Below are 26981 nucleotides of genomic sequence, written 5' to 3'. Positions count from 1 at the left end.
AAGGATGTCATGGAAAGTTAAAAAATGAGATTTAGTTAGTCTTAATTGGCCTGAAGAACTTAACAATGTAATTTTCTTTAATGTGCATGTTATTTTGTAAAGTGATTTATATTGGCATTTCTGGCTCCCAAAGGCTAAACGGGTTTGTATTGCAGGGTGTGAAAAGGCTCTGCGCACGCAGCAGTCGTTTGCTTTGCAGTACCTGTACACGCCCCTGGAGGGCTTCTTTGGTTGTCTACAATGACTATCTCCAGTAAAACTACACATTTGCTTTCTTACCACACCTCCCCACCTCGTATACTCAGAAAGGGACACAAGACCGATTTTAAGAATCGTTGATTCATTTTCCTCTGACCACTTCACTCAGTGATTCTTCCGCCCAAGTTGAGAACTTGGTCTACCAGACACTGACTGTTTTGTCTCATCCAATACACTGTGTTCAACCACCACCACTGTGTTCAACCACCACTACCACCACACTGTGTTCAACAATCACCACTACCACACTGAGCCCAGCAAGATGGCGCCACGTACGTCTATACAGGTCGCCTTGCTGCTCCGTATGTCTTGCTTTTTTATTGGTTTTCCTTTCTCTTTTATGTCTTATCTTGTGTCTTTTCTTCTTCCTCTTCTCAATTTGTCTCTGTTCTCTCTTCATCTCTTTTTATTTTGTTATTTTTGCTCTGTGCCCGGTGTCTCCAGCCCCGACCCCGGCTCGCTATACTCACTCGCTGGCTTACTGGGTTTCGCTGTGGGCCTGCTCAGCTGCATCGTTGCCGCCAGGGGACTGGACAATGCCATCGCTCCTCTGGGCTGCGCCACTGACTTGCCCTGCCGGTCACGGCGTTGACCCATTGAGCTGCACCATCGCCCTGCCGGGTCGCACTGTCACCCCACGGAGCCGCACCATCGATTTGTTGCTCCACTCTGTTGTCTCGCTGATCCTCTCCCAGTATCACTGGCCAGCGGTCCCTGCTGGTCATCAGCCAATATGTCTGGTGCCCGACGCATTCCTCTGTAAAACCAGCTCTATGGCAGTCTCCACCATGATTCAGCTGTTCAACAAACAGAATAAGTCCGCGTAAATTCACGATCGCATCTTCGAAGGACAGTTGCATTCCATTACTGAAACCTGGCACCAACCATTAAATTGTCCTAATCTTATTGCCTGTAGGCTGACAGGGTACACATACAGTGAAATGGCCCAACAACTGCCAGCCTCAAGACTCACTAGCGTTCAAACTAATTGTGGTGGAATCTGTCTCTTCATTTGTCACATTATCATCTCGCTCGATTTCATTGCCAGCATATCAGACCCTTTGGAGCTATTGGGCACTTTGTTCGTGGCCAGCAGCTGAACTTGCTGTTTCCATTCTAAATTAACCGATATCCCTATGGCTCGTGTCAACCGTGAAAAGTGTGAGTCATGGAGACCGACGGCTGGTGTGCATCAAGGCGCATGACCCATATATACAAACGTCCAGTCTACCTGTCCAAAACCCTCACTCCCGTAACAAACCTCACATCACGGGCTGCTGGTCTTTGCTCTGCAGACAGCTCTTACGACGACATCCCACGTGTAAGAAAAAAGTTTGGGCTGCACGCTTTCTCATTTCGCCAAGCCAAAGGCACGGAATTCACTTTCCCAGCAAACTGTGTGCTGAGAAAAATTCAAACATCTTTTCGCAAAATTCTAATATATTTTTTAAAACTCCAATATCTTATCTCTTCAACCTAGCTTTCAATTCTTAAACTCAGAATTAAATAATGTAATGCGCTGCTGGTCATTATTGTAAGCAGCCCAATTTAAGTAACTTTCGGATTTCACACTGCAGGTCGCAACATCACACTCACTCACCCACTCATTCACAAACTCATCCACTCCTCCACTCACCACACCACTCGCACTGCTCCACTTTGGAATTTTCTCCCATTATATATTTTCCAACATGCTCAATCATACCTATTAAAACTTCGACATTGCTGCTTGTTGCTGGCCGCTATACTTATATTGCTCACAAAGATCACAGGTACTGAATTTACTCTCATATTGAGAAAAATCCGGGAACAGAGCCAGGCACGATAGAGAGCATGTTGATTCGTGCCTGGCTCGGTCTCCGCAACTCGGCTTGCCTCAATGGCCAGCACGCGGCGTCACGGTGACCGAGCGGCCGCACAGCAGGGCGCTGCTGGAAGGCTGGCGTGGTGCTGCGCTATGCCGCAAAAGCACGCCGGGTAGAATCGACGTCGAGACGTCATCACGACCCAACTCATTGATTCCACCGACCACAACCTCATCACTAGCGCTTCCAACCCTCACAGCCGGATCCTGCAGCTGCTGAGTAGTGTTTTATTATTTTTATGACGATGCTGGTTTAACCCAAGAAAGCCTCGCTGAGCCTCAAGACTCTTATTCAAGAGGGTCCTGCCAAGTTTTCAAAGTACGGAGGCAATGTTTCTGTGTGTTTAATCCTAATTGAGTAATTTGGAGGAAATATATAAGAATTGGGATGCTTTGGCCAATATTTACATTGTAAATACCAGAGAGAACCCGAAGGAATAATAATAATAATTAAATTTATAATGCGCGCAAATTTGCGGACAGAACGGCCGCAACTCAGAGGCGCGGAACCAAGCTCAAAGTCGCTCGAAAGCATGGTTATAGAGGTGAGTTTTTAAGTCTCTCTTGAAGGAGGTGATTGAGGTGATACTGCGAATGTGCAGAGGGATTGCGTTCCAGACTGTTGCGGCTGCCACCGAGAAGCGGCGCATAGACATGACCATCCTGGATCTTCGTATCAAGAGGAGGTCGTGAGTCGCGCTGCGCAGGCATCTGCCATGTGCTGAGCTGCAAGTTGTCAATAATGAAGAAAGGTACGGCGGGCAGGCAGATGTGAAGGCATGGTGGCAGAGGCAGGCGATCTTGTATATGACCCTACTGGTGATGGGTAGCCAGTTGAGGACACGGAGACAGGCAAGCGAGTCGAGACGGGGATGAGTGTGGCCAATGAAAAGGTGTCAGTTTTGTTGCCAGATAAAAGGGGCTAATTTTTTTTTATCATATTTTTCTACTGGCAAATAAGGTTCCAATGGTGCGTGCTAGGTTGTTTTGTAGTCTTTGAAAAACAGGAGGAGATCATACAAATTGGTGCCAGGCCCTTCTTGCTGTGATGCATTAGTGTTCACAATGGGCCACTGCAATGCCACCCAACGGCAGACACGCAACCTCCAAGATGTGCTCTGACAGTCTCCCACCATCTGCTCTCAGGTCTTCCCCAATGTCGCCGGACTTGCATGGACCACTCCGATGTCAAGAGAGTTGCTCACAACCTGTTTTATTTCTATTGGAAATATTATTGGAATAAAATGCGGTTTCAAGCTAGGTTGACGCATTGCATTGGGTAAAGTGGAGCAGTGCGAGGGAATACGCATAAAGCGAAGTGAGGTGACCTGTGCGGTGTTCTGAGTGTGGGTGGGTGACTGTGTTGTGAGCTGCAGTATGGTGAGTGTGTGAGTGGGTGAGTGGGTCAGTGTGTGAGTGGGTGAGTGTGGGAGTAGGTGAGTGGGTGAGCACAATGTGTTGTCACCTGCAGTATGGTGAATCTCTGAGTGGGTGAGAGAGTGCGTGAGCCCGTGAGTGGGTGGGTGTGTGAGTGTGTGAGTGGGTGAGTGGAGCTGTAGCGTAGGGGTTAGCGCACTGCGCTACGAACCCGGTGATCCGAGTTCGATTCCCGCTCGTGGCCAACACCAGTGACGATTATCTGAACTGGTCCTGAACCTCCTCTAGGTCAACTCAACCTAAAATGAGTACCTGGTGCTGTGTATAAAATCATCGTCAACCGGGAGACAAAGGTGGTCGGGCGTAGTGCTGGCCATCCACCCCCTCGTGTACCGTTCCAGCATTGATAGGTACTCGCTAACAGCACTTGCCCCAAAAGTCTGTTAAGGCAATACGGGGGATTTTTGAGTGGTGAGTGGTGAGTGAGTGGTGAGTGAGTGGGTGACTGAGTGAGTGGGTGAGTCAGTGGGTGAGTGGGTGAGTGCAGCGTGGTGGTTGAGTAATGTGGATGACTGGACCACTTGAGCAAACTAGTGAGCGAGTGGGTTAGTGGGTGGGTGGATGACTGGACCAAGGCAGCAAGTGAGTGAGTCTGCGAGCTGGTGTCTCACCCGCCCTCGAATATCTTGATGCGGCTTGGCTGGGGCCCCCCCTTCATAGGAGGCGGCTCAGGGCCGGCGCTGTCCTGGGCCCCGCGTCCTTCCAGCTCCCCGCGCTCCCTGCCCGGGCCTGCAGCCCGGCCTCGCCCTGCGCCCGTAGCCTTGGGCTCCGCCGCCGGCATGGCGCCCTGCAAGGCCATGTCGGCAAACAACGCGACTCCCCGTTACACAAGCAGATGTGAGCACACAGTGGGGTTGGCTGTACTTGGATATGGTAAGAAATTACTTGGGGGGAACTCAAAAATGGCCCTCCCCCCCCCCCCAAACTTGGACCATATCAACTTAGCAAGGGGGGCAGCGGATGCGAGCATATTGACTGATACATTGTGTTGCGCCTGTTTCCGCAGAAAGTTCATTTCAAATAATTAAGCAATGTTGTGCATCTATTTTGTATGTATATTCGGAGACTTTTTACACAATTGTACTTGCGTGTTTTCCTCCCACGTACCACCTGGGAAATCCTGAGCGTGACAAACGGACACTTACGAATGACACATATCTTATATAAAATATAATCGCCCAGATCTGTGGCTCTGTCATTGTGGATTAACGCGGCACGGATTGCTTGAAGTGCGTCACGTGACCGCGAGCAAGCAGCCAACCAGAGCTGCGCCCCTCCCAAACATGTACGCCCCCGGATTGGTTGAAGTGCGTCACGTGACCACAAGCAAGCAGCCGGGTGAGTGAGATGGAGGAGACGGTCGAGTGAGAGTGAGGCAGAGCCGTGCTCTGTCCACTGCTACCCTGAGAGAGAGCCGTGCTCTGTCCACTGCTGCCCTGAGGGAGAGCCGCACTATCTCCACTGCTGCCGTGAGAGAGCCAGACGCGCTCTCTCCACTGCTGCCCTGAGGCAGAGCCATGCTCGGTACGCTGCTTTCCTGAGGGAGATGGGTGAGTGATAGTGAGCCAGAGCCGTGCTCCGTCCACTGCTGCTCTGAGGGGCCCCCATGCTCTCCACTGCTGGCTTAGAGAGCCGCGCTGTCTGCACTGCTGCCGTGAGAGAGCCAGACGCGCTCTCTCCACTGCTGCCCTGAGGGAGAGCCGTGCTCTGTCCACTGCTGCCCTGAGGGAGAGCCGCGCTGTCTCCACTGCTGCCGTGAGGGAGCTAAACGCGCTCTCTCCACTGCTGCCCTGAGACAGAGCCGTGCTCTGTCCACTGCTGCCCTGAGGGAGAGCCGCGCTATCTCCACTGCTGCCGTGAGGGAGCCAGACGCACTCTCTCCGCTGCTAGCCTGAGGGAGAGCCGTGCTCTGTCCATTACATTAGTACTGGAGTTTTTTGTATGTTTAAATCCACTGCTGGATGAAGGCCCACTGCAGAATCCTAAGGATTTACTTGACCAGTCTGTTGGGGGCCGCCGCATGCTGTGGTTGTTGGGGGGCACCGCAAGCTGTGGTTGTTTGGGGCCGCCGCAGGCTGTGGTTGTTGGGGGGCGCCGCAGGCTGTGGTTGTTCGGGGGCGCTGCAGGCGCCTGTGGCGCCCCCCAACAACCTAGTCTTATATATGATGTCATTTTTTTGTCTGTCTGTTCGCACACTTGCGAAGGATTTGGCTCTCAAACGGTGGGGTTTTTTGTACAAAAAAATAGTCAGTTACCACGCCGTAAGCCCCGTGGTGAGCTATCACTATCCCCTTTTCCCATCCATCAACTTTAAGGTAGCTAAATTAACGCTTTAGTGAGATTTTTTACTTATTCAATTCTCTCGCGCGATCGACCATACCAACTCACACGCGTTCGGTGGGGGTGAGGGGGAAATTTTATTTTGCGTTAAAATTGCAATATACAAAAACACTGAGTTCAATTCTTCACAGTGTGATGTCCCCCCCCCCCGCCACCCCGATGCGTGCAGTTACTACTATAGAGCCGGTAGATATTACTGCAGAGCGGGCGGGGGGGTCGTGGATGGGGGGGGGGGGGGTGACGGATAACGGACCAGCCCCCAGCCTGCCAAGGTACTACCTCGGCCGGCTGGGCAATCTAGGCGAGGCCGGGGGGCTCTGCGCGGGACTAGGCCTCACCATGGCAATGTAAATTAAGTGCTATTTTCTTGCTTCTTTCGCTAAACTCACGTAGATAGAAAACTTACATTGAAAAAATTCGTTTGCAAATATGTAATTAATAATGTCTGTGTGTAGACAACTAATATTTCCAAATTAGGTTGCTAAATATTAAAATATGATTTTGTGTGTCTATCACCGTTCGTGTGAGTCGATGTACGTGCCTGCCATGATGTGTGTGTGTACGTCCGTGTGTGTGTGTATATATTGTCCAGCAAAACAACCCCCTACCTCCTCGTGGTACCGGACGGGCATCGCTGTTGTGGGCAGTGCTGTGGGGGGAGGGCGAATTCCGATTGGCCTTTCCCCTCATGGCGTTTGTGACCACCACAGCAGCCAAAAGGGGGCTCTGGACGGGTGCGAGGGGCTGGTAACCCCCCCCCCCCCCACTGAAGACGAACATCCGTGGAGGGATGCAGGCAAGGCCGATGAGTCAGATGCCTTCTATGGCCTCCTGTCACAGGTGCTAGCTAAAGTCGCCCCTCGGGATAGAGTCATCTTGTTGGGTGACTTCAATGCCCGAGTTGGTCATGATGCTGGCACCTGGTCTGGAGTGATTGGAAGGCATGGGCCAGATCAGCTCAATAACAACGGCAGGAGGCTGCTCGATTTTTGTGCACCCCATGGGATTGTAATTACCAACACGCTGTTCAGGTTTTCGGCGCATCCACACAACATCATGGATGCATGCCGGGTCCAAGCAAGAACATCTGCTGGACTACATAGTGACGGAACAGCGGATGCGGGCCCATGTCCTTGATACCAGGACCTACCGTGGAGCTGATCTGCCCACTGACCATCGACTTGTCATCTGTAAGATGCACCTCCTATTCTTCCACTCCAGTGGTGAGTATACACCCAGGACCCCATTCAAACCCTTAGCGGCATGGTCTTAGCTAGCTGATGAAAGTTGTAAGAGAGAATTTCATCATCACTTGTGGCTGGGGTTGGCATCGTCCCCCACTCATCCTGATATCGAGGGGAAATGGGCGAGGTTTAGGACTGTGGCTCATGCAGCTGCAATGGCTGCTTTGGGTACACGGTCCAGACCTCCCCAGAGACCCTGGCTGACAGACGAGGTGTTCAAGCTGGCTGAGAAAAAGCGACAGGCCCACTCTCATCAGCTTCAGCATCCCACATCGGAGAATGAGGCTTACCGCAGCCTTCGCACGGAGGTTCTGAGAGCCGTGAGGCGCTGCAAGGTTGGGTGGTGGTCGCGGGTTGCTGAGGAGATGGAGTCTGCCTCAATGGCCCGCAATCACAAATCGATCTTTAATTCCATCAAAAAAGTAACCTGCAGCGCCACACCTATTACCATCATTAGGGGAAAGAACGGTGATCCAATCGCCGACCCCCAGGAACAGGTTTGCAGATTTGCTGAGTATTTCTGAGGTCCAGGGGGAGGGGACATCCCTCAGCCTGGATAACAACGTGGGACAAAGTGGGGATGACCCAGCCGAGGCTGCAGTGCCTCAAATATTGGACGAAGTCACCCCCTATGAGTGGCTGGCTGAGCTGCCATCTGTTGAGGAAGTACTGAAGGCGATCCAGAGTCTGAGACTAGGAAAGGCACCGGGCAGAGATGATCTCAGAAGCAAAATGCTGAGAGAGGGTGGCGTTTGTGCACAGACTGCCCTACATGACATCATAATAAGTCTGGACCACTGGACGGGTTCCGCAGGACTGGAAGAATGCCCTGGTGGTCCCCCTCTTTAAGAAGGGGGATCGCACAGACTGTAACAACTGCAGGGGCATCTCACTCCTCAGTGTGCCGGGAAAGATCCTGGCAAAGATTATTCAACATCGCCTTGCTAGGCACGCTGAGGAGAGGCTTGCGGAGCCCCAATGCGGTTTCAGGAAAGGGCGGTCCTGCACACATGCCATAATTTATGTCCGTCTGCTACAGCAGAGGTGTAGGGAATTCCAACAAGACCTACATCTCTGCTTTATTGACCTGGTCAAGGCCCATGATACCATCAATAGGCCAGGGCTCTGGGTTGTCCTTCATGCTTTCGGAGTCCCTGACCCTCTGCTCACGATCATTAAGGACCTTCATGATGGTGAGTGGGCCTGAGTAAAACCATGTGGCCGGGAGTCGAAGCCATTCCCTGTACACCTTGGGGTGCGACAGGGATGTCCTCTGGCTCCCACATTATTTAATATCTATTTGACCACGTAGTTCGTGAAGCCTTCAATAGCTGTACCGACGGATTTCCATCTGGTACAGATACAATGGGAGGCTGATCGATGCCCGGGTGCGTTCAAGGGATGGCTCACTATTGGTCAACCACGTTATATATGCTGATGACCTGGTAATTGCGGCTCACTCAGAGGAGGAGTTTGAGGCGCTGCTGCTGAAACTGGAGTGTGCCACTAAGAGGTGGCCTTACCATCTGCCCCACCAAAACGAAGCACCTGCGTGGGTATTTTGTACCATCGGGTACTCCACCCCCACAACTCCCAATCGGTGATGAGGCAGTTGTGGAGAGAGTGCAGAGTTTTCCAAACCTGGGCAGTGTACTCATGACCGGCTCCGGTTTAACAGCAGAGGTCTCACTCCAAATCAGTCGAGCGGCATTATCCCTTCATCGGTTGCATAACGCTGTGTGGAAGCTACCTGGTCTGTCGCTCTGCACGAAGCTTCAGGTCTTCTCGGCCACAGTCATTCCCTCCCTTCTCTACGCTTGCGAAACGTGGACCCCCCTAATGGAACATCTTCGCCGGTTAGAAACATTTAGGCTGACCTGCCTACGAATCCTGGGTTTAACAAGGCTGGATTGTGTGAAGAGCTCACAAATTCTCGAAAGATCTAGACAAAGTCCCATTGATGAGCACCTCCGGCAGGCAAGGCTGCGTTGGCTGGGCCATGTAGCCCGCATGCCCTATCAACACACGCCCAAACAGTAAAGTCACGTAGAAGGGAAATGATAAAATAATAAAAAATAAAGCATAATAAAATACAACTATCACGACGTTTCGGCCACAACGCAAGCAGCCGTACTCAGGTGAAGAATAGGGCTGTCGGAAAGACAGCGTCTGAACGCTGTCTTTCCGTCAGACCCTGTTCTTCTGAACGCTGTCTTTCCGACAGCCCTGTTCTTCACCTGAGGACGGCTGCTTGCGTTGTGGCCAAAACGTCGTGAGAGTTGTATTTTATTATGTTTTATTTTTATTATTTTATTATTTCCCTTCTACGTGACTTTACCGAAATAACCAATAAGATGAATCCCTGCAGTCACGAAAGCTTTAAATCGGATTTTAAATGCCCAAACAGCTTTTGTTCGGCCGGATCGAGGGGGCTAAACGGGCACGGCACGGGCTAGAGAAGACATGGAGTGACATGGTAAAGGAGGATGTGGAGCTGAGTGGACTTGCCGATGACTGGTACCAGCGCTGTCAATATCGGCCTCTGTGGAGGAGGCTCGTGGAGGACGCTACTGTGCAGTTGGAGGCAGTCGTCCTCCAACAACAACAGAGGGTGGAGGAGCGATGCTCACAACAACGAGCGGAGCGCCAGGTGGCTAAAGCACAGCAAGTTGGCACAGTAGGGGGCACAGGTGGTGCATCAGCCAGTCATCTCGGTCATCTCAGTCAGTCAACCCGTGGCACCTGGGTCTGCCCCATTACCTCCTGCCAACGGGCGTTCGACACTTCATGTGGCCTCAAGGTGCCCATGGCCTGGCACAACTGTCGTGGTGACGCCACCGCCACTTAGTGGTGAATGGCGGTTATTGTTGCTGTGTGTCAGTCGATGTGTGTGTGTTAGTCAATGTGTGTGCGTGTGTAGACAGCTAATATTTAAACATTAAGTTAGTACATTTTAAAATAAAAATGTGTGTCTAAGTCCATGTGTGAGTCGATGTGCGTGTCTGCATCAATGTCTGCATGTAAGTCGATGTGTGTGTGGCTCTATGTGCGTGTGTGAGTCCATATGTATGTGTGTAAGTGCATGGGTATGTGTGTGCAACTCCGTGTGTGTGTGTATAAGTCACTTTGTGTGTAAGTCGATGTGTCTGTGCGTTAATGGATGTGTGTGTGTAAGTCCATGTGTGTGTGTGGGGGTCCATGTGTGTGTAAGTCGATGTGTGTGTGTACATCGATATGTGTGTGGAAGTCCATGTGTGTGTGAGTCTGTGTGTGTAAATCGCTGTGTGTGCAAGTCGATATTTCTGTGTGTACGTCGATATTTCTGTGTGTGCAGCTCTATGTGTGTGTGTGTGTGAGTCGATGTGAGTGTGTGAGTCTATGTGTGTCAGTCAATGTGTGTGTACGTCGATAAGTGTGTGTGTTAGCCCATATGTGTTTGTCAGTCTATATGCGTGTATGTGTTTCCATGTGTGTGTGCGTCGATGTGTGTGTGAGTCTATGTATGCGTGAGTCGATGTGTGTGTGTAAGTCGATGTGTGTGCGTGGGTCCATATGTGTGTGTAAGTCCATGTGTGTGTGTGTGTAAGTCCATGTGTGTGTGTCTTAGTCCATATGTGTGTAGGTCGATGTGTCTGTGTAGATCGATGTGTGTGTGTAAGTCTATGTGTGTGTGTGAGAGTCAATGGGTGTGTGTAACTCCATGTGTGTGTGTCTAAAATCGATGTCTGTGTGTGCGAGTCCATATGTGCGTGTGTGTGTAAGTCGATGTGTGTGTGTCTTTTTCGCCCGGGCAACGCCGGGTACTTCCCGCTAGTAGCTATATATTTGTAGTGACATAGAATGGGTCACTACGGCGCGTAGCGCTGGTTACTGACAGAGAGGGGAATTGTGGGTGTAGCAGCCGATCTGCCAGCAGAGCATGCAATGCCATGGAATGGGTACCTAGGGTGCGTACCGCTGGTTTCTGGCAGAGGGCATCTGAGGACGTAGCAGCCTGGTCGGTTAACAGGGCACGCAATAGGCCGGGGTAAGGGATGTAGGGAAAAGGTGACAGAGGGGACACGTGGAGTATAGCCCAGAACCTTCTGGTAGGTTCCAGAAGGGGGCGTGGTTAAGGGCGGAGCCAGGCCACACTGGGGGGCATAAAAGGGAGGTCCCGAGGCTGGATCGGAGCTGTTGTCTGGAATGGAACCCATCGTGCTACCAAGTCTTTGTCCCCGTCTTCGTCCTCCTCTTCACCTCCTCGGCGTTGTTGGTCAGGCAGTGTACTAGCTGTCCTGACCATAGTATAGTTATCCCCTGTACTTGTGATGATTAAAATAAACGAGAGTGCCTCCTACTATTAGTGTCTCTGAAATGATTCACTAAATTTGGTGCCAGAAGTTTTAACTATAAATACAAAATTAGGAAAAGTTAGAGTATATATATTCTTGGGTCTTTCCGTAAAGTCACATATGTAATAAAGGACTCTTTTACTGTGTCTGTCTCCGTTGTCCTTTATTCGGGTTCTTACAACTTGTCCCACACGGCCCTCGCTCAAAGCCTCCCTGCTTGGCAGCTCGACAGCTGCCGTCGCTCCCGTAGCCTTTCTCCACTCCAATGCAGCTCCGCTGCAGGTTCTCTTGTGCAGTCCTTCAGCTGCTCTCACTGCAGCTCCACCGCTGCTCCCCGTTCCTCCCGTGCCCAGTCACCGCTGGCCGACGGTGCCGAGTCTCACCGCTTGGCGATCTCGCCACTCTCCACTCTCCGCCCTGCGTGGCCTCACCCTATCTCTATTCCCATACTCTCTCCCCGTCTCTTCCGGTTCTCTCCCTTAAGACCTTACCCCTCTCTCTCACGTGACCTAACCCCTCCCCCCATGACGTCATATCCGCGAAGACCTTTACGCCCGCATTACACCACCCTCCCCCGTGGAGAAAATTCCAGCCGTCCTCGGCTGAACAACAACAACAAGTAATGCGAGAGAACACAACCATCATACATGCGAGGACAACGAAGCATACAACAAATATAACAATAACAACAAGAACACGAACAGTATAAATCAACGAAACGTAAGGGACTTAGACCGCGTGCGGGTTGCCGGCCCGTCCCGGACGGGCGGCGGCCCCCCTGCAGACCGGGAACGCGACGGGTTTTAAGAGCGACAGGATCAAGTCTTCCTGTCGCTATTGGAGGCCCGCCAACGTCCCGGTCCCGTATCCCTGAAGGCCCAGAGTCCGGGGTGTCCCGCAATCGTGTCTGCGGCGGGATCGGAAGGGCGGCGGGGCTCGGTGTCCCCGCAGCCGTGGTAGGCACACCCCGAGCAGAGTCCCCTGTCTCCTGCAGTGTCACGGCCGGCTTGTCTGTGAAAGGCACGACAGGCGCTCTTGCAGGGTCAACAGGCACAGGCAAGGGTGAGTCAGCAGCAACAGACCCCGGCAAGGCAACATCAGGAGATGACGCATCCGTTCGAGGGGCCACATATGGTTTCAAGCGAGACGTGTGAACGTACCAACGCCGAGATCCAAACCCCTTAGAGCGTCGAGCGCACCGTTCGTTCCGGGCCTGGGCTTTGGCCGTAGCCATGCGGGCCCCTTCCCGCGCCTCAGTGACACGGCGAACGGTGTCCTGAATGTAATCAGGAAGAGGTTTAGTAGGTCCCCTCACTCCTGTTCCCAACTGCACATCCATCGGCGGCACGTTTTCGCGGCCGTACATAAGGAAAAACGGCGAATATCCTGTAGCCGCATGCGGCGTCATCCGGTATGCCGAGAGTACCCCAGGGATATGCAAATCCCAATCTGATTGTTTTTCACTCACCATGTGACACAGCATGGCGGACAAAGTCCGATTTAGCCGTTCAACCATACCATCCGTCTGTGGGTGGTAGGGAGATGTCCGTATCTTTTTAGAAGAACAATTTCGGCCTTGATCTGTGAGGAGCCTCTCTGGCGCCCCCTTGTCCATAATGTACCCAAATAGAAAGGCGTCTGTAATGGACGCCGCCAACTGGTCGGGCAAGGGCCAGGCCATCGGCCAGCGGGAGAGGTACTCCACCCCAACTAGCAAATATTTATTACCCTTAGCGGATGGCGGGAAGGGTCCCAAAATATCTAACGCCACCAGTTCATTAACTCGAGACACCTGAATAGACTGTATCGGCGGCACATATGGGTGTTTAGGCGGCTTCCGCCGGGCACAATTGGGACACGCGCGAACGTGACCGACGACATCTGTTGTCATGCCGTGCCAAAAGTAATCTCGCTGCAACGTCAATAGGGTCTTCTGCACCCCCAGATGTAAGAGCGTGTCGCAATGCAGAGTCCTAATCAGTTCGTACCACAAGGATGCCGGTACAACCAGACGCCAGCGTTCCTGTAACCCTTCCCTCCACATCAGCAGACCATCGCGGAGAGCGGTTTCCGGCGTACCCCCCGAACCCGGTCCCCCACTCTCCTTCGCAGCCCGATTCCGTAAGGTCAACAATGAATCGTCCGGCATTTGTTCCCGAATCCACACAGCCCTTGGAAGATTCAAAACCCCATCAGCCGGTCCCGGCCCCATTGGAGCATCAGGCACCTCGACCGCCAACGCGACAGGCTGAGGGGGATGGTGGATCGGCGCACACCTATGCGTCCCGGACGCGCACGAGCAAGGGGATCGCTGCGGCAACCTAGAGAGCGCGTCCGCATTCGCGTGACGCACCCCCTTCCGGTGGTGCATACTGCAAGGCCGCATGATCCGTGCGCACAATAAACGAACGGCCGTAGAGATACGGTCGAAATTGGCGGAGAAAGTAAACAATAGCCAAAAGTTCTCGGCGAGTGACGCAGTAGCGGGTTTCTGCGGGAGACAAAACCCGGCTACCGTACGCCACCACGCGCTCCACACCGCCTTTGGACTGAGACAACACGGCCCCAATTCCCGTGTCACTCGCGTCCGTATCCAGAATGAAGGGGTGATCAAAATCTGTATAATCCAACGTCGGCGCCGTAGCCAACCGATCGCGCAGGCCTTGAAACGCCGCCTCTTCTGGCGGTCCCCAAGCAAATGTCCGTCCTTTACCCGTAAGGAGGTGCAAAGGCCTCGCGATCGTCGTAAAATTCGGTACAAACCTACGATAATATGAGCCAAACCCCAAAAACCGACGCACATCCCCCACCGTGGCCGGGGTTGGCCAGTCACGGACGCACGCTGTCTTGTCCGGATCGGTGGCAACCCCGTCAGCACTAACGATATGTCCCAAATAGCGCACGGATCGTTGCATTTCTTAGGTTTGAATTTCAAATTAGCGGAACGCATCCTGGCGAACACCGCCTCCAACCTCAGTAAATGTTCGTCAAATGTGCGGCTGAAGACGATAATATCGTCTAAATATATCAGACATGTCTCCCACTACAACCCCGTTAATACCAGTTCCATCAACCTCTGAAATGTGGCGGGGGCAGCATTCAACCCCATCGGAAGACAATTAAATTGAAATAACCCCTGCGGCGTACGGAAAGCAGTCTTTTCCCGCGAGGACTCGTCAAGGGGAAGCTGCCAGAATCCCGAACAGAGATCTAGCGTCGAAAAGAACTTCGCCCCCGACAAGGCATCGAGGGAGTCGTCCATACGCGGCAGGGGGTACGCATCTGCCACGGACACTTTATTCAATTTAAAAAAATCCACACAAAATCGCAATTTCCCATCTTTCTTTTTAACCAAAACAACAGGCGCGCCCCATGGGCTGTTAGATGAAGATATTATGTCCGCAGCCAACATGTCATCCACTGCCCCTCGAACATGATCTCGCTCCGCCGGACTCATCCGATGCGAGTTCAACCGAATAGGGGCAGCGTCCCCTGTGTCAATATGATGAGAAAGCAATGAGGTGCGTCCAAAGTCCAAATCGTCTGAGCTAAACACGTCAGAATAACTCAACAATAACTTACGAAGCGCGCAACGTTGGTCCCCGGAAAGGGAAGGATTTTCCCCGCACAATTCGGCGATCCAGCGATTATCTGCGGCCCCAGGGCCCGAAACACCGGCAACCATGACCTGGCTGCCCAGATAATCCTGGGCCATAAACGCCGTAGTGGCATGTGCCACAACCGTACCAGCTGGCACACACACGTTTTCGGTACTCCCATTAAGCACCTGCAAAAATGGCTGCTGGTCCGGCCGGACAATAGTTTGCGCCCCGACGAGTGCCGATCCGCCCGTTATGGTGGCGGACGGCGACAACAAAACCCCAAATGCACCTTCACGACCAGGCACAGGTTTCCGATATCGCAAAGGGATAAGCATCTGTGAGCCAGGTGGAATGTCCACAGATACCTCGGACAGCGCCTGCACCTGGCCGACCGGAGCAGGTCGCCCCCAGGGCGACGGCAGAAATGTAATTTTACGACCCCCCGGTAATTCAATACAGTTTTCATTAATTCTAATCAGAATGGGCATTTTGGCCAGAAAATCAGTTCCCAACAAACAAGGAACCGCAAGGGACCTCGAAATTAACACAATTCCCGAGGCCGACACTCCCCCGATAGATATATTGGCGTCCACCTGGCCCACAATGCCCATACTACCCCCGTTCGCACCGACGCAGGAATCGTAAACCGGACGCACGGCCTCTGGTGGGATGCCCAACAGATGGAAAATTACATCCGATATAATGGTCGCGGACGCCCTGGAGTCCACTAAAATACGCACGTCAACCCCTTGTATAGAACCAGGTACAGTGGACGAACCAGTAGCGGCCGCGACGACCCGCCGTGCCAATTTACGCCACTGCGTTACCGAGCGACATGGCCCAGTCGATGGCCTCTCGTTATTAACAACACCCGGATCGCGCGACAATGGTGATGAATGAGGTGTCAAGCCTTGCCGGGTGTCTGGTGCGCACCGACTTGCCTGTCCTGGAGGATCCTTCCGCGGCGCGTTCGCTGTCGAGGCCTCCTGCTGGGGCGGACCTGGGATACGGGCCCAGTAGTCCGTGGCGTAATGGCCCTTACGACCGCAGCGGAAGCAGTCGATGTCGTTACGCCGCACCGCAGGCCCCCCGTCCCGACGCTCCCAACCCACGGCACCTCCCTCGATGATGGGCCCCCCCGTCCACGCCGTGACTTGCTTCCAACGGCGCAGATTGAACTGGGCATCCAGACATTTAGCGGCCACCCGGGATGTCAGCTTTTCGTGGCCACACACCGGCATAGGGATCCCCAAATCCCGGGACAGCTCGAGCATTTTTCCCAAAATGAGAGGTTCGAGTAGGTCAGGCTCCGTCTCCGGGTATGCGGCCATGGCTAACTCCAAGACAGCACCCCTGTATGCCACCGGCGACTCCTCGGGTGCTCGCTGGCGTTGAACAAACCGGCGATGAGCATCATCCGGTGGCTCGTATGCATCTGCCATCTCGTCGAAAACTCCTCTCAACGTTTTCTTCTTCTCGGCCTTTATAGAATGGAAGAATCGCACCGACTCGTCGTCGAGAAGAGTTGGTAGAACCTCCAATGCCTCAGCATCAGTCCACCTTGCAGAGCGCACCGCCGCCAAAAATCTGCAGGCGAAAGCACTCCAATCGCCCCCGATGGAGAATTCTTTAACGGTTGTGAGATGACGACTGCGACTCCTTGTTGCGCCGTCCTCAGCAGATGACTCATCACGTGGCATATTCAAAATGGCGTCGCATCGCAACGTGTCCAAAATGGCGGCTCCCCGCCGCAGAGAGTGCAAGATGGCGGCTTCCCGCCGTTCTTCCCCTGCCACGTCCAAGATGGCGTCTTCGTGCCGCGTGGCGGATGGCGGCGACAGCGCAGGCAAGGCGGCGGCCTGCAGACCACCATCGGTCCTCCCCGACGCCGTCCTCGGCGTGACGAGCTCGCGCAATTGCGCCGGCACGATTTTCAAGGTCTATACATCTGTCTCCATCGTAAGTCCGCGTCTTCCGGCGCAGACGGGTCCACCGACGCGGCGACATCTTGTACACCCGGACCCGTACTCGTTCCCGCACGGATCTCCTCTTCCATCGCAGGCAGGTCCACCGCCTGAGGAAGGTCGTCGTCGTCGGATGATGTAGCAGATGATGGCGCAGGAATATTCTTTCTTCTGAGCTGTTTTTACATGCCGTTTCACTTCTGACACCAGTGTAATAAAGGACTCTTTCACTGTGTCTGTCTCCGTTGTCCTTTATTCGGGTTCTTACAACTTGTCCCACACGGCCCTCGCTCAGAGCCTCCCCGCTTGGCAGCTCGACAGCTGCCGTCGCTCCCGTAGCCTTTCTCCACTCCGATGCAGCTCCGCTGCAGGTTCCCTTGTGCAGTCCTTCAGCTGCTCTCACTGCAGCTCCACCGCTGCTCCCCGTTCCTCCCGTGCCCGGTCACCGCTGGCCGACGGTGCCGAGTCTCACCGCGTGGCGATCTCGCCACTCTCCACTCTCCGCCCTGCGTGGCCTCACCCTGTCTCTATTCCCATACTCTCTCCCCATCTCTTCCGGTTCTCTCCCTTAAGGCCTTACCCCTCTCTCTCACGTGACCTAACCCCTCCCCCCGTGACGTCATATCCGCGAGGCCGTTTACGCCCGCATTACACATAGATAGGTTCAAAGAAAATAACAAAAAAATATCAAAAAACTACGTTTCGATCGCAACACATGCAATTTTTTTATTTATTTGTCATCTACATATCTCTTCCACAAGGAAGGACGCAGGGTGGATGTCTGGATGGCATCTATTTCAAATTTCTCCATGAAAGCATTCGCTATCACTGGTGATAAGGGGGAACCCATGGGAGTACCTTCATTTTGTTTGTAGAAAGTACCATTCGAGGTGAAGTGTTGGTAAGGCAGTGCCTAACCAGAGTAGGAACATCAGGGTTCAGTCCCAGTTGGACTAAATCTTCAATTATTGCTAAGGTGTCAGGCACAAGAACCTTGGTGAACAGAGAAACTACATCAAAGCTGACGAGAAGATCATCTGGGGACAGTGCAATACCCTTGATTAGAGAGACCAAGTGAGCTGAGTTATGTACTGCTGAGATAGTCTTGCCCCCCCCTCTCTCTATCTCTCCCCCCTTGATCCTCCCCCCTCTCTTCTTCTTCAGCTTCCCACTCCCAGCCCCGCTCACTTCAGCACTCCCCTCCCCCTACCCCACCCCCCTCTCTATCTCTCCCCCCTTGCTCCTCCCCACTCTCTTACCTATATAGCCTCATGTTACAGCAGCCCTTTTGCCCACTTCAACAACTGTTTCTTGTTGTGGTTGTCCCACCTGATGACGGACGCTTGTGTTGCGCCAAAAACGTCGTGATTTAATGTATTTTATTTTATACCTACGTGACTTTACTGAAAGAACCAAAGAGTACTTAATAAAGTCTCCGTGGCAGATGTGTACCTGCTCCCGTGGTGCGCGGTTTTTATCCACCCTGGATATGTTGTCAAGGTTTTGGCAGTTGCCTCTGGATGACAGTTCCAAACCAAAAACTGTGTTCCAAACACTGCAGGGGTTGTTCCAGTTTAACTGCCTTCCGATGGGACTTCACTCGGCTCCAGTCACGTTCCAGCGACTTATGGAGTTAGTACTATCGGGACTCCAATGGGATTTGTGTTTGATCTATTTGGATGACGTGATCGTCTTTGGACGCACGTTCCAAGAACATCTGCAGCGGCTGCGTTAGGTGTTTGTAAAAATGCGGGTGGCCAATCTGAAGTTTAAGCCGCAGAAATGTCACCTCTTGCAAAAGTCAGTTCGCTACCTGGGTCACGTTGTTAGCGAGTGAGGGATCGCCATGGACCCCAACAAAACTGCGTGCGTGCGCACGTGTCCAACCCCCACGTCGGTGGGGGAAGTCCGCAGTTTTGTTGGGTGCGGACACTGCACACTAAGGAAGCCGTGCGTGGCAGTGCGCGCTGCTCTGCAGTCACTCGACCATTAAGCGCCATGCTAATATTTGTACTTATCAACATTAACAAATGTGAGACACATTCAGCTAGCATTTTAAGAAATACGACTCATGTGCATTTGTGTGCTATAAATTCAAAAATGCTCATGAACCGTTTAATATTGCGTCATTCATGCAAATTGCATCTCGCAATCGCTGAGGAAGCACAGACAAGCTGGAAGACTGCCAGGTGGTGAGCCAGCTTCAACAATTGCTCTGCAACTATCTATATATTAAGATGTTTTCAGATAATTAGTGAGTATTCGTAAATGTGGGAAAAAACTGGAGCGCTCGTTGTTACATACCTATCCGCTGTATAGAATTAAGTGAACCCGTGCACTTGGAGACCTCCGTCCTCCACGTGCTCTGATAGAGCTCGCTCTCTCATTCTCTCCATTTTTTTGTTACAATTACTTTACAAATTTTTCTTTATACACACAAGTCACTAAAAAAATCTCTCCAGCCACGCTAATCGGGCACCGGAGGCGAATAGTTTCAAACTGGCAACACTGTTCTTTTAATGTTTTTTGAGAAGTCACTGTTGTCACTGCAAAGGGCCTCTGCCATGAACTGACTGAGGTGCGTACGTTAATGTGTTTTTGCTATTTGAGTTTTTATCAGCCCTCAGTAAGAACATTTTTCCCACCTCTGCTGTACAAGTCCAACTGCAAACATACTACAATAGGACTACAGAGCAATTGCTGACACGGGTTTAGGCTGCCATCCAAACTTGTCCGTGGTTTCCCATGCCTCCGAATAATTATCTCATTCTCTCTCTAAGGCGGGACACAAAACCGGCGAGTATTACGCATTCTACGCGGTCATGAGAGAAGCGGACAGTGGAGGGCCGCACAGCAGCAGGCACACACTCACCAAGGCCATGCATGGCATCCACAGGCGGGAGTGGACAGTGGAGCAGGCCCCCCGGGGGGCGATGGCGGCCAGCGTGTAGACTCCCTCTCCGGCGTGCCCGCCCCGCGCCCGCCGCAGCAGTGCCAGCGCCTCCGCGGTGCTCGCACCGGGGGGGTTAGAGTCCCCGGCGGAAGCGCCGGCCGGCGCCGGCGGCGTCCACTGGCCGTAGGCGGAGGGGCCGGGCGCACCGCCCAGATGGTGCTCAGCGCAGTGGGCCGGCCTGGCGCGCCCATTGAGGAAGCACCAGGTCGTGCTGACGACGGTGCGCAGACTCGGCGACAGCAACTGCTGCACCTCGGCGATGTTGGCAACAAGGACGAGGGAGGGCGGCACGCTCACGCCGGACGCCACCACATGCAGTACCGCCACCTTCACCCCGGCGCGAGCGGGCGGCCTCCTTGGGCCACCAAGACCTCCCGCCATCTCTTCCCTGGAGTCGGTCGCGCGCGACGATGCCATATCCGTCGTGACGATTGGCACCAGCACCTTGATGGTGGTCGGGGAGCCCAACGAGTCCTTCATTTCGATATCGGCGTTTGATGCGGCTGATTTTAATACGCCTGCTTCATGCTCCGGCGCAGATCGACCGGAGCAGTTGTCACGTTTGCCGAGTTCAAGCGGCGGGCTCTTTGACGATCCCTCATCCATGCTGTCTTCAGATGCGGCCATTCCTTTTGCATCCCGTGAAGGGGAGGACATTGACTGAACAGAAGATGAGTCCGTTAAATTTGCAGGAGATCCCTCCCGGTCCGCGGGTTCCATCGTGCAGAACTGTCTCACCAGTGTGGGCTTTCTGGACCTTGAGGAGTCGGTAGAATTAAACGACGATGATGATTTTGTAAAACCTTCGGATTTGATCAGGGGCATAGATTTATCTCTCTTGTCAATGACCAGACTCGCTTCCTCCTCAACCTCTCGAAGCTCCGATTCCTCCTCCCCTTCCTTGACCCTTTTCTGGTAGTGCTGCCGTCTCATATCCACGGCAATTTCTAGGCTGCTCGCAGGGGACAGCATCCTCTTGCTGCTCGGCGCCTGGTTGTCAAGCTGGGAAGAAATTCCCTGGCGAGAAGCACACACGGCCACTACCTTGTTGTTGTCATACAGCGGGTAGAGGACGCTGGAACGCATGGCCGAGTCGGTCCTCATCAGCTTGGTGTGCTTCTCGGAGAGCAACGCTGCGCCCCGCTGACCGAAAAGAACTCGCGGCTGGCTGCCGGGGCCCTGCGTCGACAGCAGCCCGGCGAGGGTGGTGTGCACCACGAGCTTGTGGCTCGACTTGCTGTGGTGGAGCGGCGGTGCCACCAAAGAGTTTGATGACCACGCACCTTCCGCACTGCTCCTCTGCATTCTGGATGAAGGCAAACGATCACTCCCCGCTTCGTCCTGCGGAGGCTCGCCCAGAGAGAACGTGACGGCGGGATAGGTCACGACCTCCGCCTGCACCGCCGTGTCCAGGTCGCGAAGCCCGTGTTGAATTTCCTGCTTGTAGCTTTCTCTCGGCCGGGGCGGGCTGCCCTGTTGGTGATAAAACACACCGGGGGGCTGCGGGAATGGCTGTAATGGCAGCCTAAGAAGAAGCTGCTGCGCCTGCAGCTGCAGCATGTGGTTGTGTACGAGCTGATACGGCAGTCGCTGCGGAGTCTGACTCAGGTGCTGCAGAGAGAGCTCGTAGTTGTGGGCCTGTGAAGGGTGTACGAAGGGTGGCAGAGGCGGCTGCATGTGTCCACTCTGCGGTAGATGATGCGAGTGGGGGAGTCGTGGGGGTGAACAGCTGCTGATCTGCGGCATGAGCGAATGCAAGTAGGACGCTTTCTGCCCCATTTGCCACTTAAAGTCTTCCATGTTTTGGGTCGCAGACTGCGGGGACGGCGGCCTCATAGACGTTTCTGGCGAGCAGTAACGCAGGCTTAACAATGCAGGGGAGGCGGGACGAGGGAGAGGCGGGTGCAGGCCCGCCTGGGACGTGAAGGCGATGTGCTCTTTTAGTGATTCCTGCACCTCACTGTACCCGCTCAGCGAGGTCTGGCGCACCAGGCACATCTTCCTTCGCTCGCGGAGAGGGGATGAGGTTAACGGCTGAGACGAGTCCATGTCCAGGCCAAGCGGGGGCGGCGGAGAGTTGGATATGCTCCCACAGTCGAAGGACTTGCTGCGTATTTCCGCCATACCCGGGCCGGCGTACTGGGGGCTCCGGGCCTGCTCCGATGCAGAACGTCGCATCTCACGGCTGTGGTGGTGCTGCCGATGGTGGTGAGAGGTGGGGACGGTTAGAAATGCCACCTCCTCTTGCCGTGGTTTCTCTTCCGGCTCCGCTTTGGGTTTCTCGTCATCCAGCTCAACGCGGTCCAGCGAGATGGAGAGGCTGGAGCAGCGCGACAAGTTGCTCTCGAGGCTGGGGCTACGCGAGAGTGACCCGGAGAAGGAGGAATCAGTGCTCGACTCGAACGACGAATTCCCCAGCTCGGCAAGACGAAGCCGCTTCTTCTTGGGAGGAAGTTTCTCTGGAGGAAGCTGCGAAAGGGTTTCGCTCCTCTTGGGCCAAGAGAAATCCTCTTCCATTTTTTTCTCACTCTCCTTCTCCGGGGCATCCGTTGGCTGCACGAGATCCGGTTCCTCCGTGACCAGAATTTCTGGCACCTGGATGTTGTTCTGCCGAACAAGTTTAGTTCCACGAATGCTCAAAGGGTCTGCCGATGAAGCTTGGTCTTCTTTGTTGTGCTCCGTCGCTTGCAAGGCCGGCAATGAACACTGCTGCTGCTGCTGTGACCACTGTGCCCCTTTACACCCATCGGGAGACAACGACCGCGCCGTTTCCAAGCTATCAGCTCTCTCGAAGGAGCTTGGTTGGCTGAGCGACTTTGTGTGTTGGATGACAGAGATCTCATTGTGGCCACCTAAGTTGCTGTAACAACTGAGACCGCTTTCGAGGCTGAGCCCACGCCGGGATCCACCGTCCACCAGCAGCTGCGGCGGCTGAGGTTTCACAGGGTCGCTGTGCTGCCACTTTGGGGCTTGGCTATTCACGGTCACGGGCGCCGTGACACCGACATCCCTAGGCCATTCAGGCACATCATGTTTTTCGAACACCGAATCATGATCATCTAAGTAAGGCTCCTCAATGAAACCAGAGAGCATTGGCTGAGCGATGCTGGCAGACACGCACTCCGTGAGCATATCTTCCTCATCTCCAACGCTCCTTTGCTTACGTCGTTTCCTGATGAGTACAGAGCGATCCGAGGCTTTGCCGGCCCCTGTCTCCCCCTCGTGCGCCACATCGCCCGCCGGGGATTCCATCTCCAGGGAGCTGTTACTGCTGGAGGGAAACATGTGCAGCTCGGAGCAGTAAAGCCTCTTGTGAACGATATAATTTTCCACTTTCTTGTACGTCACCTTGCATGTGTGGCACTCGTAAAACGAACCTCGGCTGTAGCGCGCCGGCCTTCGCGCTCTCACGTGCTGCTCCCCCGTCGTGGGGCTCGCGCGACGACCGACGTTTAACCCCTCGCCTGTGTCCTGCAGATTCTGGCTCGCGCCCACCATGGAGACCCTGCTGCTTTGAGACGCCGTCGGGACCTTGCTTTCGCTGGCCACCGGAAACTCATCGGCTTGGACGGCTGTCTGCCTCACCAGCGACCTGTGGTTGGCGAAGTACAAGTTGGAGGAGGAGGAGGAGTACGCGTCCCCGTGGAATGTGGACGCCAGCTCGTCGAACGAGTGGCTGCCCCTGAGCGGGACGGGCGTTTTCACCTCAGTGTCGTCCGGCCGTGTGTAGCTTGGCATAGAGTTGCTGCGGGGAAAACCCAGCGTTTCCAAACTGGGAACAAGTAAATATTCACCACCGGCTTCTGATTTCACAGGGCCTGGTTTGTAAATGGCAGCTGCTATGACCATCTTTGACATTTTATCATCAGTCCCAGTACCGCCTCCATCCCTGTAAGTGTCAGTTGCACTGGAAGAGTCGATGCTGCCAGCTACGTGGCTTCTGTCTATAGTTGCTTGCTGTGCAGTGGGCTGAGTGTTTGACGGTTTTCGCTCTGTGTTTAGAGAAATGGAATGTTCAGAGGGTGTCCACGAACTTACGAGTCGTTCCTTTTTTAAGGAAACCTCTTCTATATGTTCTGGCACACGATTGGGCATGGCTCTGCCTCTCGAGTGAATCGGAAAGTTGCGTCCGAGCACGATGTCCTTGTACGACAATGGATGGAAGTTAGTGGGGCTAGTGAGCGGCTGGTCGGCGCTCTCCGATCGTGAAAAGTAGCCCGAGTCTGTGCTATTTTTGCTTCCAAAGGTGTTTGGCCTGAGGAGGTTTTCCGATGAAGCCGACCGTAAATTCGCCTCCTCGGTTACTTTTGCTGACCAGTTGAGCTTTGGTTTCGGTGACCGCTGCTTCTCAGACTCCTCCATGCAAACGTTCACATCGGACGTCAAGGGCTTCCTGAAGGAATCTGTGAATTGTGCTGATGACGAAGCCGATGGATTAGGAGGGACAAGGACAACTCTCGGCAAAAACGACTGCATGTCGCCCGTGCCCTGGGACCCTTTGGCACTCCCACTCATCCTCTCTGCATTCTCCTCCCCTGAACGTCGCTGAAGATTGTCCTGAAGTCGATCACCGTCGTGTTTCCCTTTAGTATCGGCTGAGAGCTCTGTTTGGCAAGGAGACGTCTTCACTCTTTGCTGTCCATAATCGAAACACGATTCCGATAATAGCCTCGCAGAGTAGTCCTTGACGTCCAAGCTCGCATCCTCCACCGCGGTCTCATCATCCGTGTCTGTGCTCTCGTCCAGCTCGGAATGGGCCTCCTGATCGATCTCCAGTTTCCCAACGCCAAGCTGCTCCTCCAACGCAAGCGACTTCTCGGCGGAAGCTGATCTCTCCAGTGAAAAGGATTTCTCAATCTCAGTCCAGTCCCCACTGCCGCCGTCGTCGGTTCCGCACACAAGGCCAGCCTTGACTGCATGTGCGTGGGACTTGCGATGCTTGTAGAGGTTGCTCTTGGTCTTGAAGGCGAAGCCGCAGGCCAGGCATGGGTACGGCCTCTCCCCGGTGTGCGAACGGATGTGCTTCTTCAGCACGCTCGGCTTGGCGCACGCACGGCCGCAGTAGGGACACACATACTTGCCGGGCTTCTTTGGCCTCGAGTCTCTGTCTCTCGCCGGTCTCCCCCTGCCGCTCTGCCCCCGGTACTGCGCATACACCTGGCCGCCTTTCGCCTCTACCGGCACGTAGCACGGCGCTGCGTATGGACCGGAACTCTCGCTCGGGCCCTCCTGCGAAGACGGCAGTGGCCCAGCGCGACGCGTTCCCTGCGCTGGGAGTGGGACGTGGGGCGGCTGCTGCGATGGCGGAGCGGGCGGTCCAGCGCGCGAGTACTGGGTGGGGTACACATACTGCACCACGCCCCCCCTCACCCTGTAGCGTGCACCGCCGTGTGGAGGCGCCATGAACCGCTGCTGCCGCAGATGCTGCTGCTGCTCCCCCCACTGAGTCTGGGGCCGCTGCTCGCCGGGCCTCGGCGCGACCTGAATGCGGTTCTGGCTTTCGTCATCGCCACAGTGCAAACTCTGCTCCGGCTGCGCTCCCCCCTTGTGCCGATGCTCAGCAGATGCCGTCTTGTTAAATTGGCCATCATCGCCGCCGTGCTTCTCCTGCGCGAGGACGTATGCGTGCGGCGAGGCCAAGCCCGGCTCTCTCGGCTTGGGCCGCATCTGAGTTTGCTGCTCTGCGGTCAGCGTCCCGTAGCGCTGCTCCGCAACGTCGCCGCTCTCGTCGTCGTTTGCCTGCCTCAGCAGGGTCAGGTCGGGCTCCACGGCCTGAAGCAGCACGTCCAGCGGACTGCTGCCCCCCCGGGACTTGTCCAGCAGGCTGGCTGCTCTGCCCGGCTGCCACTTGGCGTCGCTCGCTGCTAGAACGGAGTTCCCAAGCGGCGCCGCGTCGCACCCCAGGCTCCACTGGGGCTGCCTGCCACTCGACATGTCATCGGAATTATCGCGGGATTATTTTTTGTAAATTACATGTTAATTGTAATTTCCACCGACGCGTTAATTATAATCAAGCGCTCGCGTGGGGATTATTCTTGATGGGCGAGAGCCGCCTGGTGCGAGTGGGCTGCTCTTCCGCCTCTCCCGGGCGGCGGTGGGCGTTAGGAGCTTCGCTGAGCCACGGTGGAAACCGGCGGTGGCGGCGCCATCTCCAAAGGGACAATCGGACCGGAGCAATGTCGGTCACTGCCGGCGCTGGTGGCCGGGATCGGCGATGCGGCCGAGCGCGTCGCCCGTGGCACCGTCAGTCCGTCGTGACCGTTTAGAGCCCCGGCATCCGTCCACGGCCGTCATGTGGACCTGAAACATAATAATGGATTTTTTTTTTATTAAGACTTTGGAAATTTCCTGAAACTCCGTGTGCCGCTTTTGACAAATTTTGGTGAACCACTTTGCAAATACCATTTGCTTGTGAAACGAGAATGAACTAAGCAAAATATTTACAATGCCAAGTGTAGTTACATGGTTTCCTGTGATAACAGCTTGCTTCCGTTTCATTTGAAATTCAAGTCACCAGACTCCCAGACTTCAAATGCCCCACGTCACTAGTGAAATGCACCAGACATGTTAACTCACTCTCACCGCTTATGTTTGCTCACTAATGCTCTCGCCACTCATGATAACGCACTAACACTTTCACCACTCATGATAACGCACTAACACTCTCAACACTCATGATAACGCACCAAAAAATCTCACCACTCATGATAACGCACTAACACTCATGCCCTTCATGATAACGCACTAACATTCTCAACACTCATGATAACGCACCAAAAAATCTCACCACTCATGATAACGCACTAACACTCATGCCCTTCATGATAACGCACTCACACTCTCACATGAGGCTGGATGGCATGTGTAGGGCTGGTGAGCTCTGCAGGAAGTCACTTGTTCACTAGAACCTCTCTTTTGGTACAGTATTTGACTCGTCGAGCTGATTTGATTATTTAAAAGACAGGGATAAATACTGAGCGCATTC

At 54.0% G+C, this 26981-nt stretch overlaps 1 protein-coding gene across 4 annotated transcripts in view; it reads right to left on the bottom strand.

The window, feature by feature from the left end:
- The window catches only part of HIVEP2 (HIVEP zinc finger 2), a 165472-nt gene that overhangs the window by 16088 nt on the left and 122403 nt on the right, over window positions 1-26981 (bottom strand). For all 4 annotated transcript variants that reach the window (XM_078866219.1, XM_078866220.1, XM_078866222.1 and 1 more), the window contains 2 exons: window positions 19916-26296; window positions 4171-4346 (listed from right to left, as the gene is read on the bottom strand). In XM_078866219.1, the coding sequence (XP_078722345.1) occupies window positions 4171-4346; window positions 19916-25930 (6191 nt within the window). In that variant the 5' untranslated portion in view covers window positions 25931-26296. The remainder of the gene's footprint in view (window positions 1-4170; window positions 4347-19915; window positions 26297-26981) is intronic.

Source organism: Lampetra fluviatilis, chromosome 22 (assembly GCF_964198595.1).
Source record: "Lampetra fluviatilis chromosome 22, kcLamFluv1.1, whole genome shotgun sequence".
NCBI lineage: Eukaryota > Metazoa > Chordata > Hyperoartia > Petromyzontiformes > Petromyzontidae > Lampetra > Lampetra fluviatilis.
This window is presented reverse-complemented; position numbering and strand designations above follow the sequence as displayed.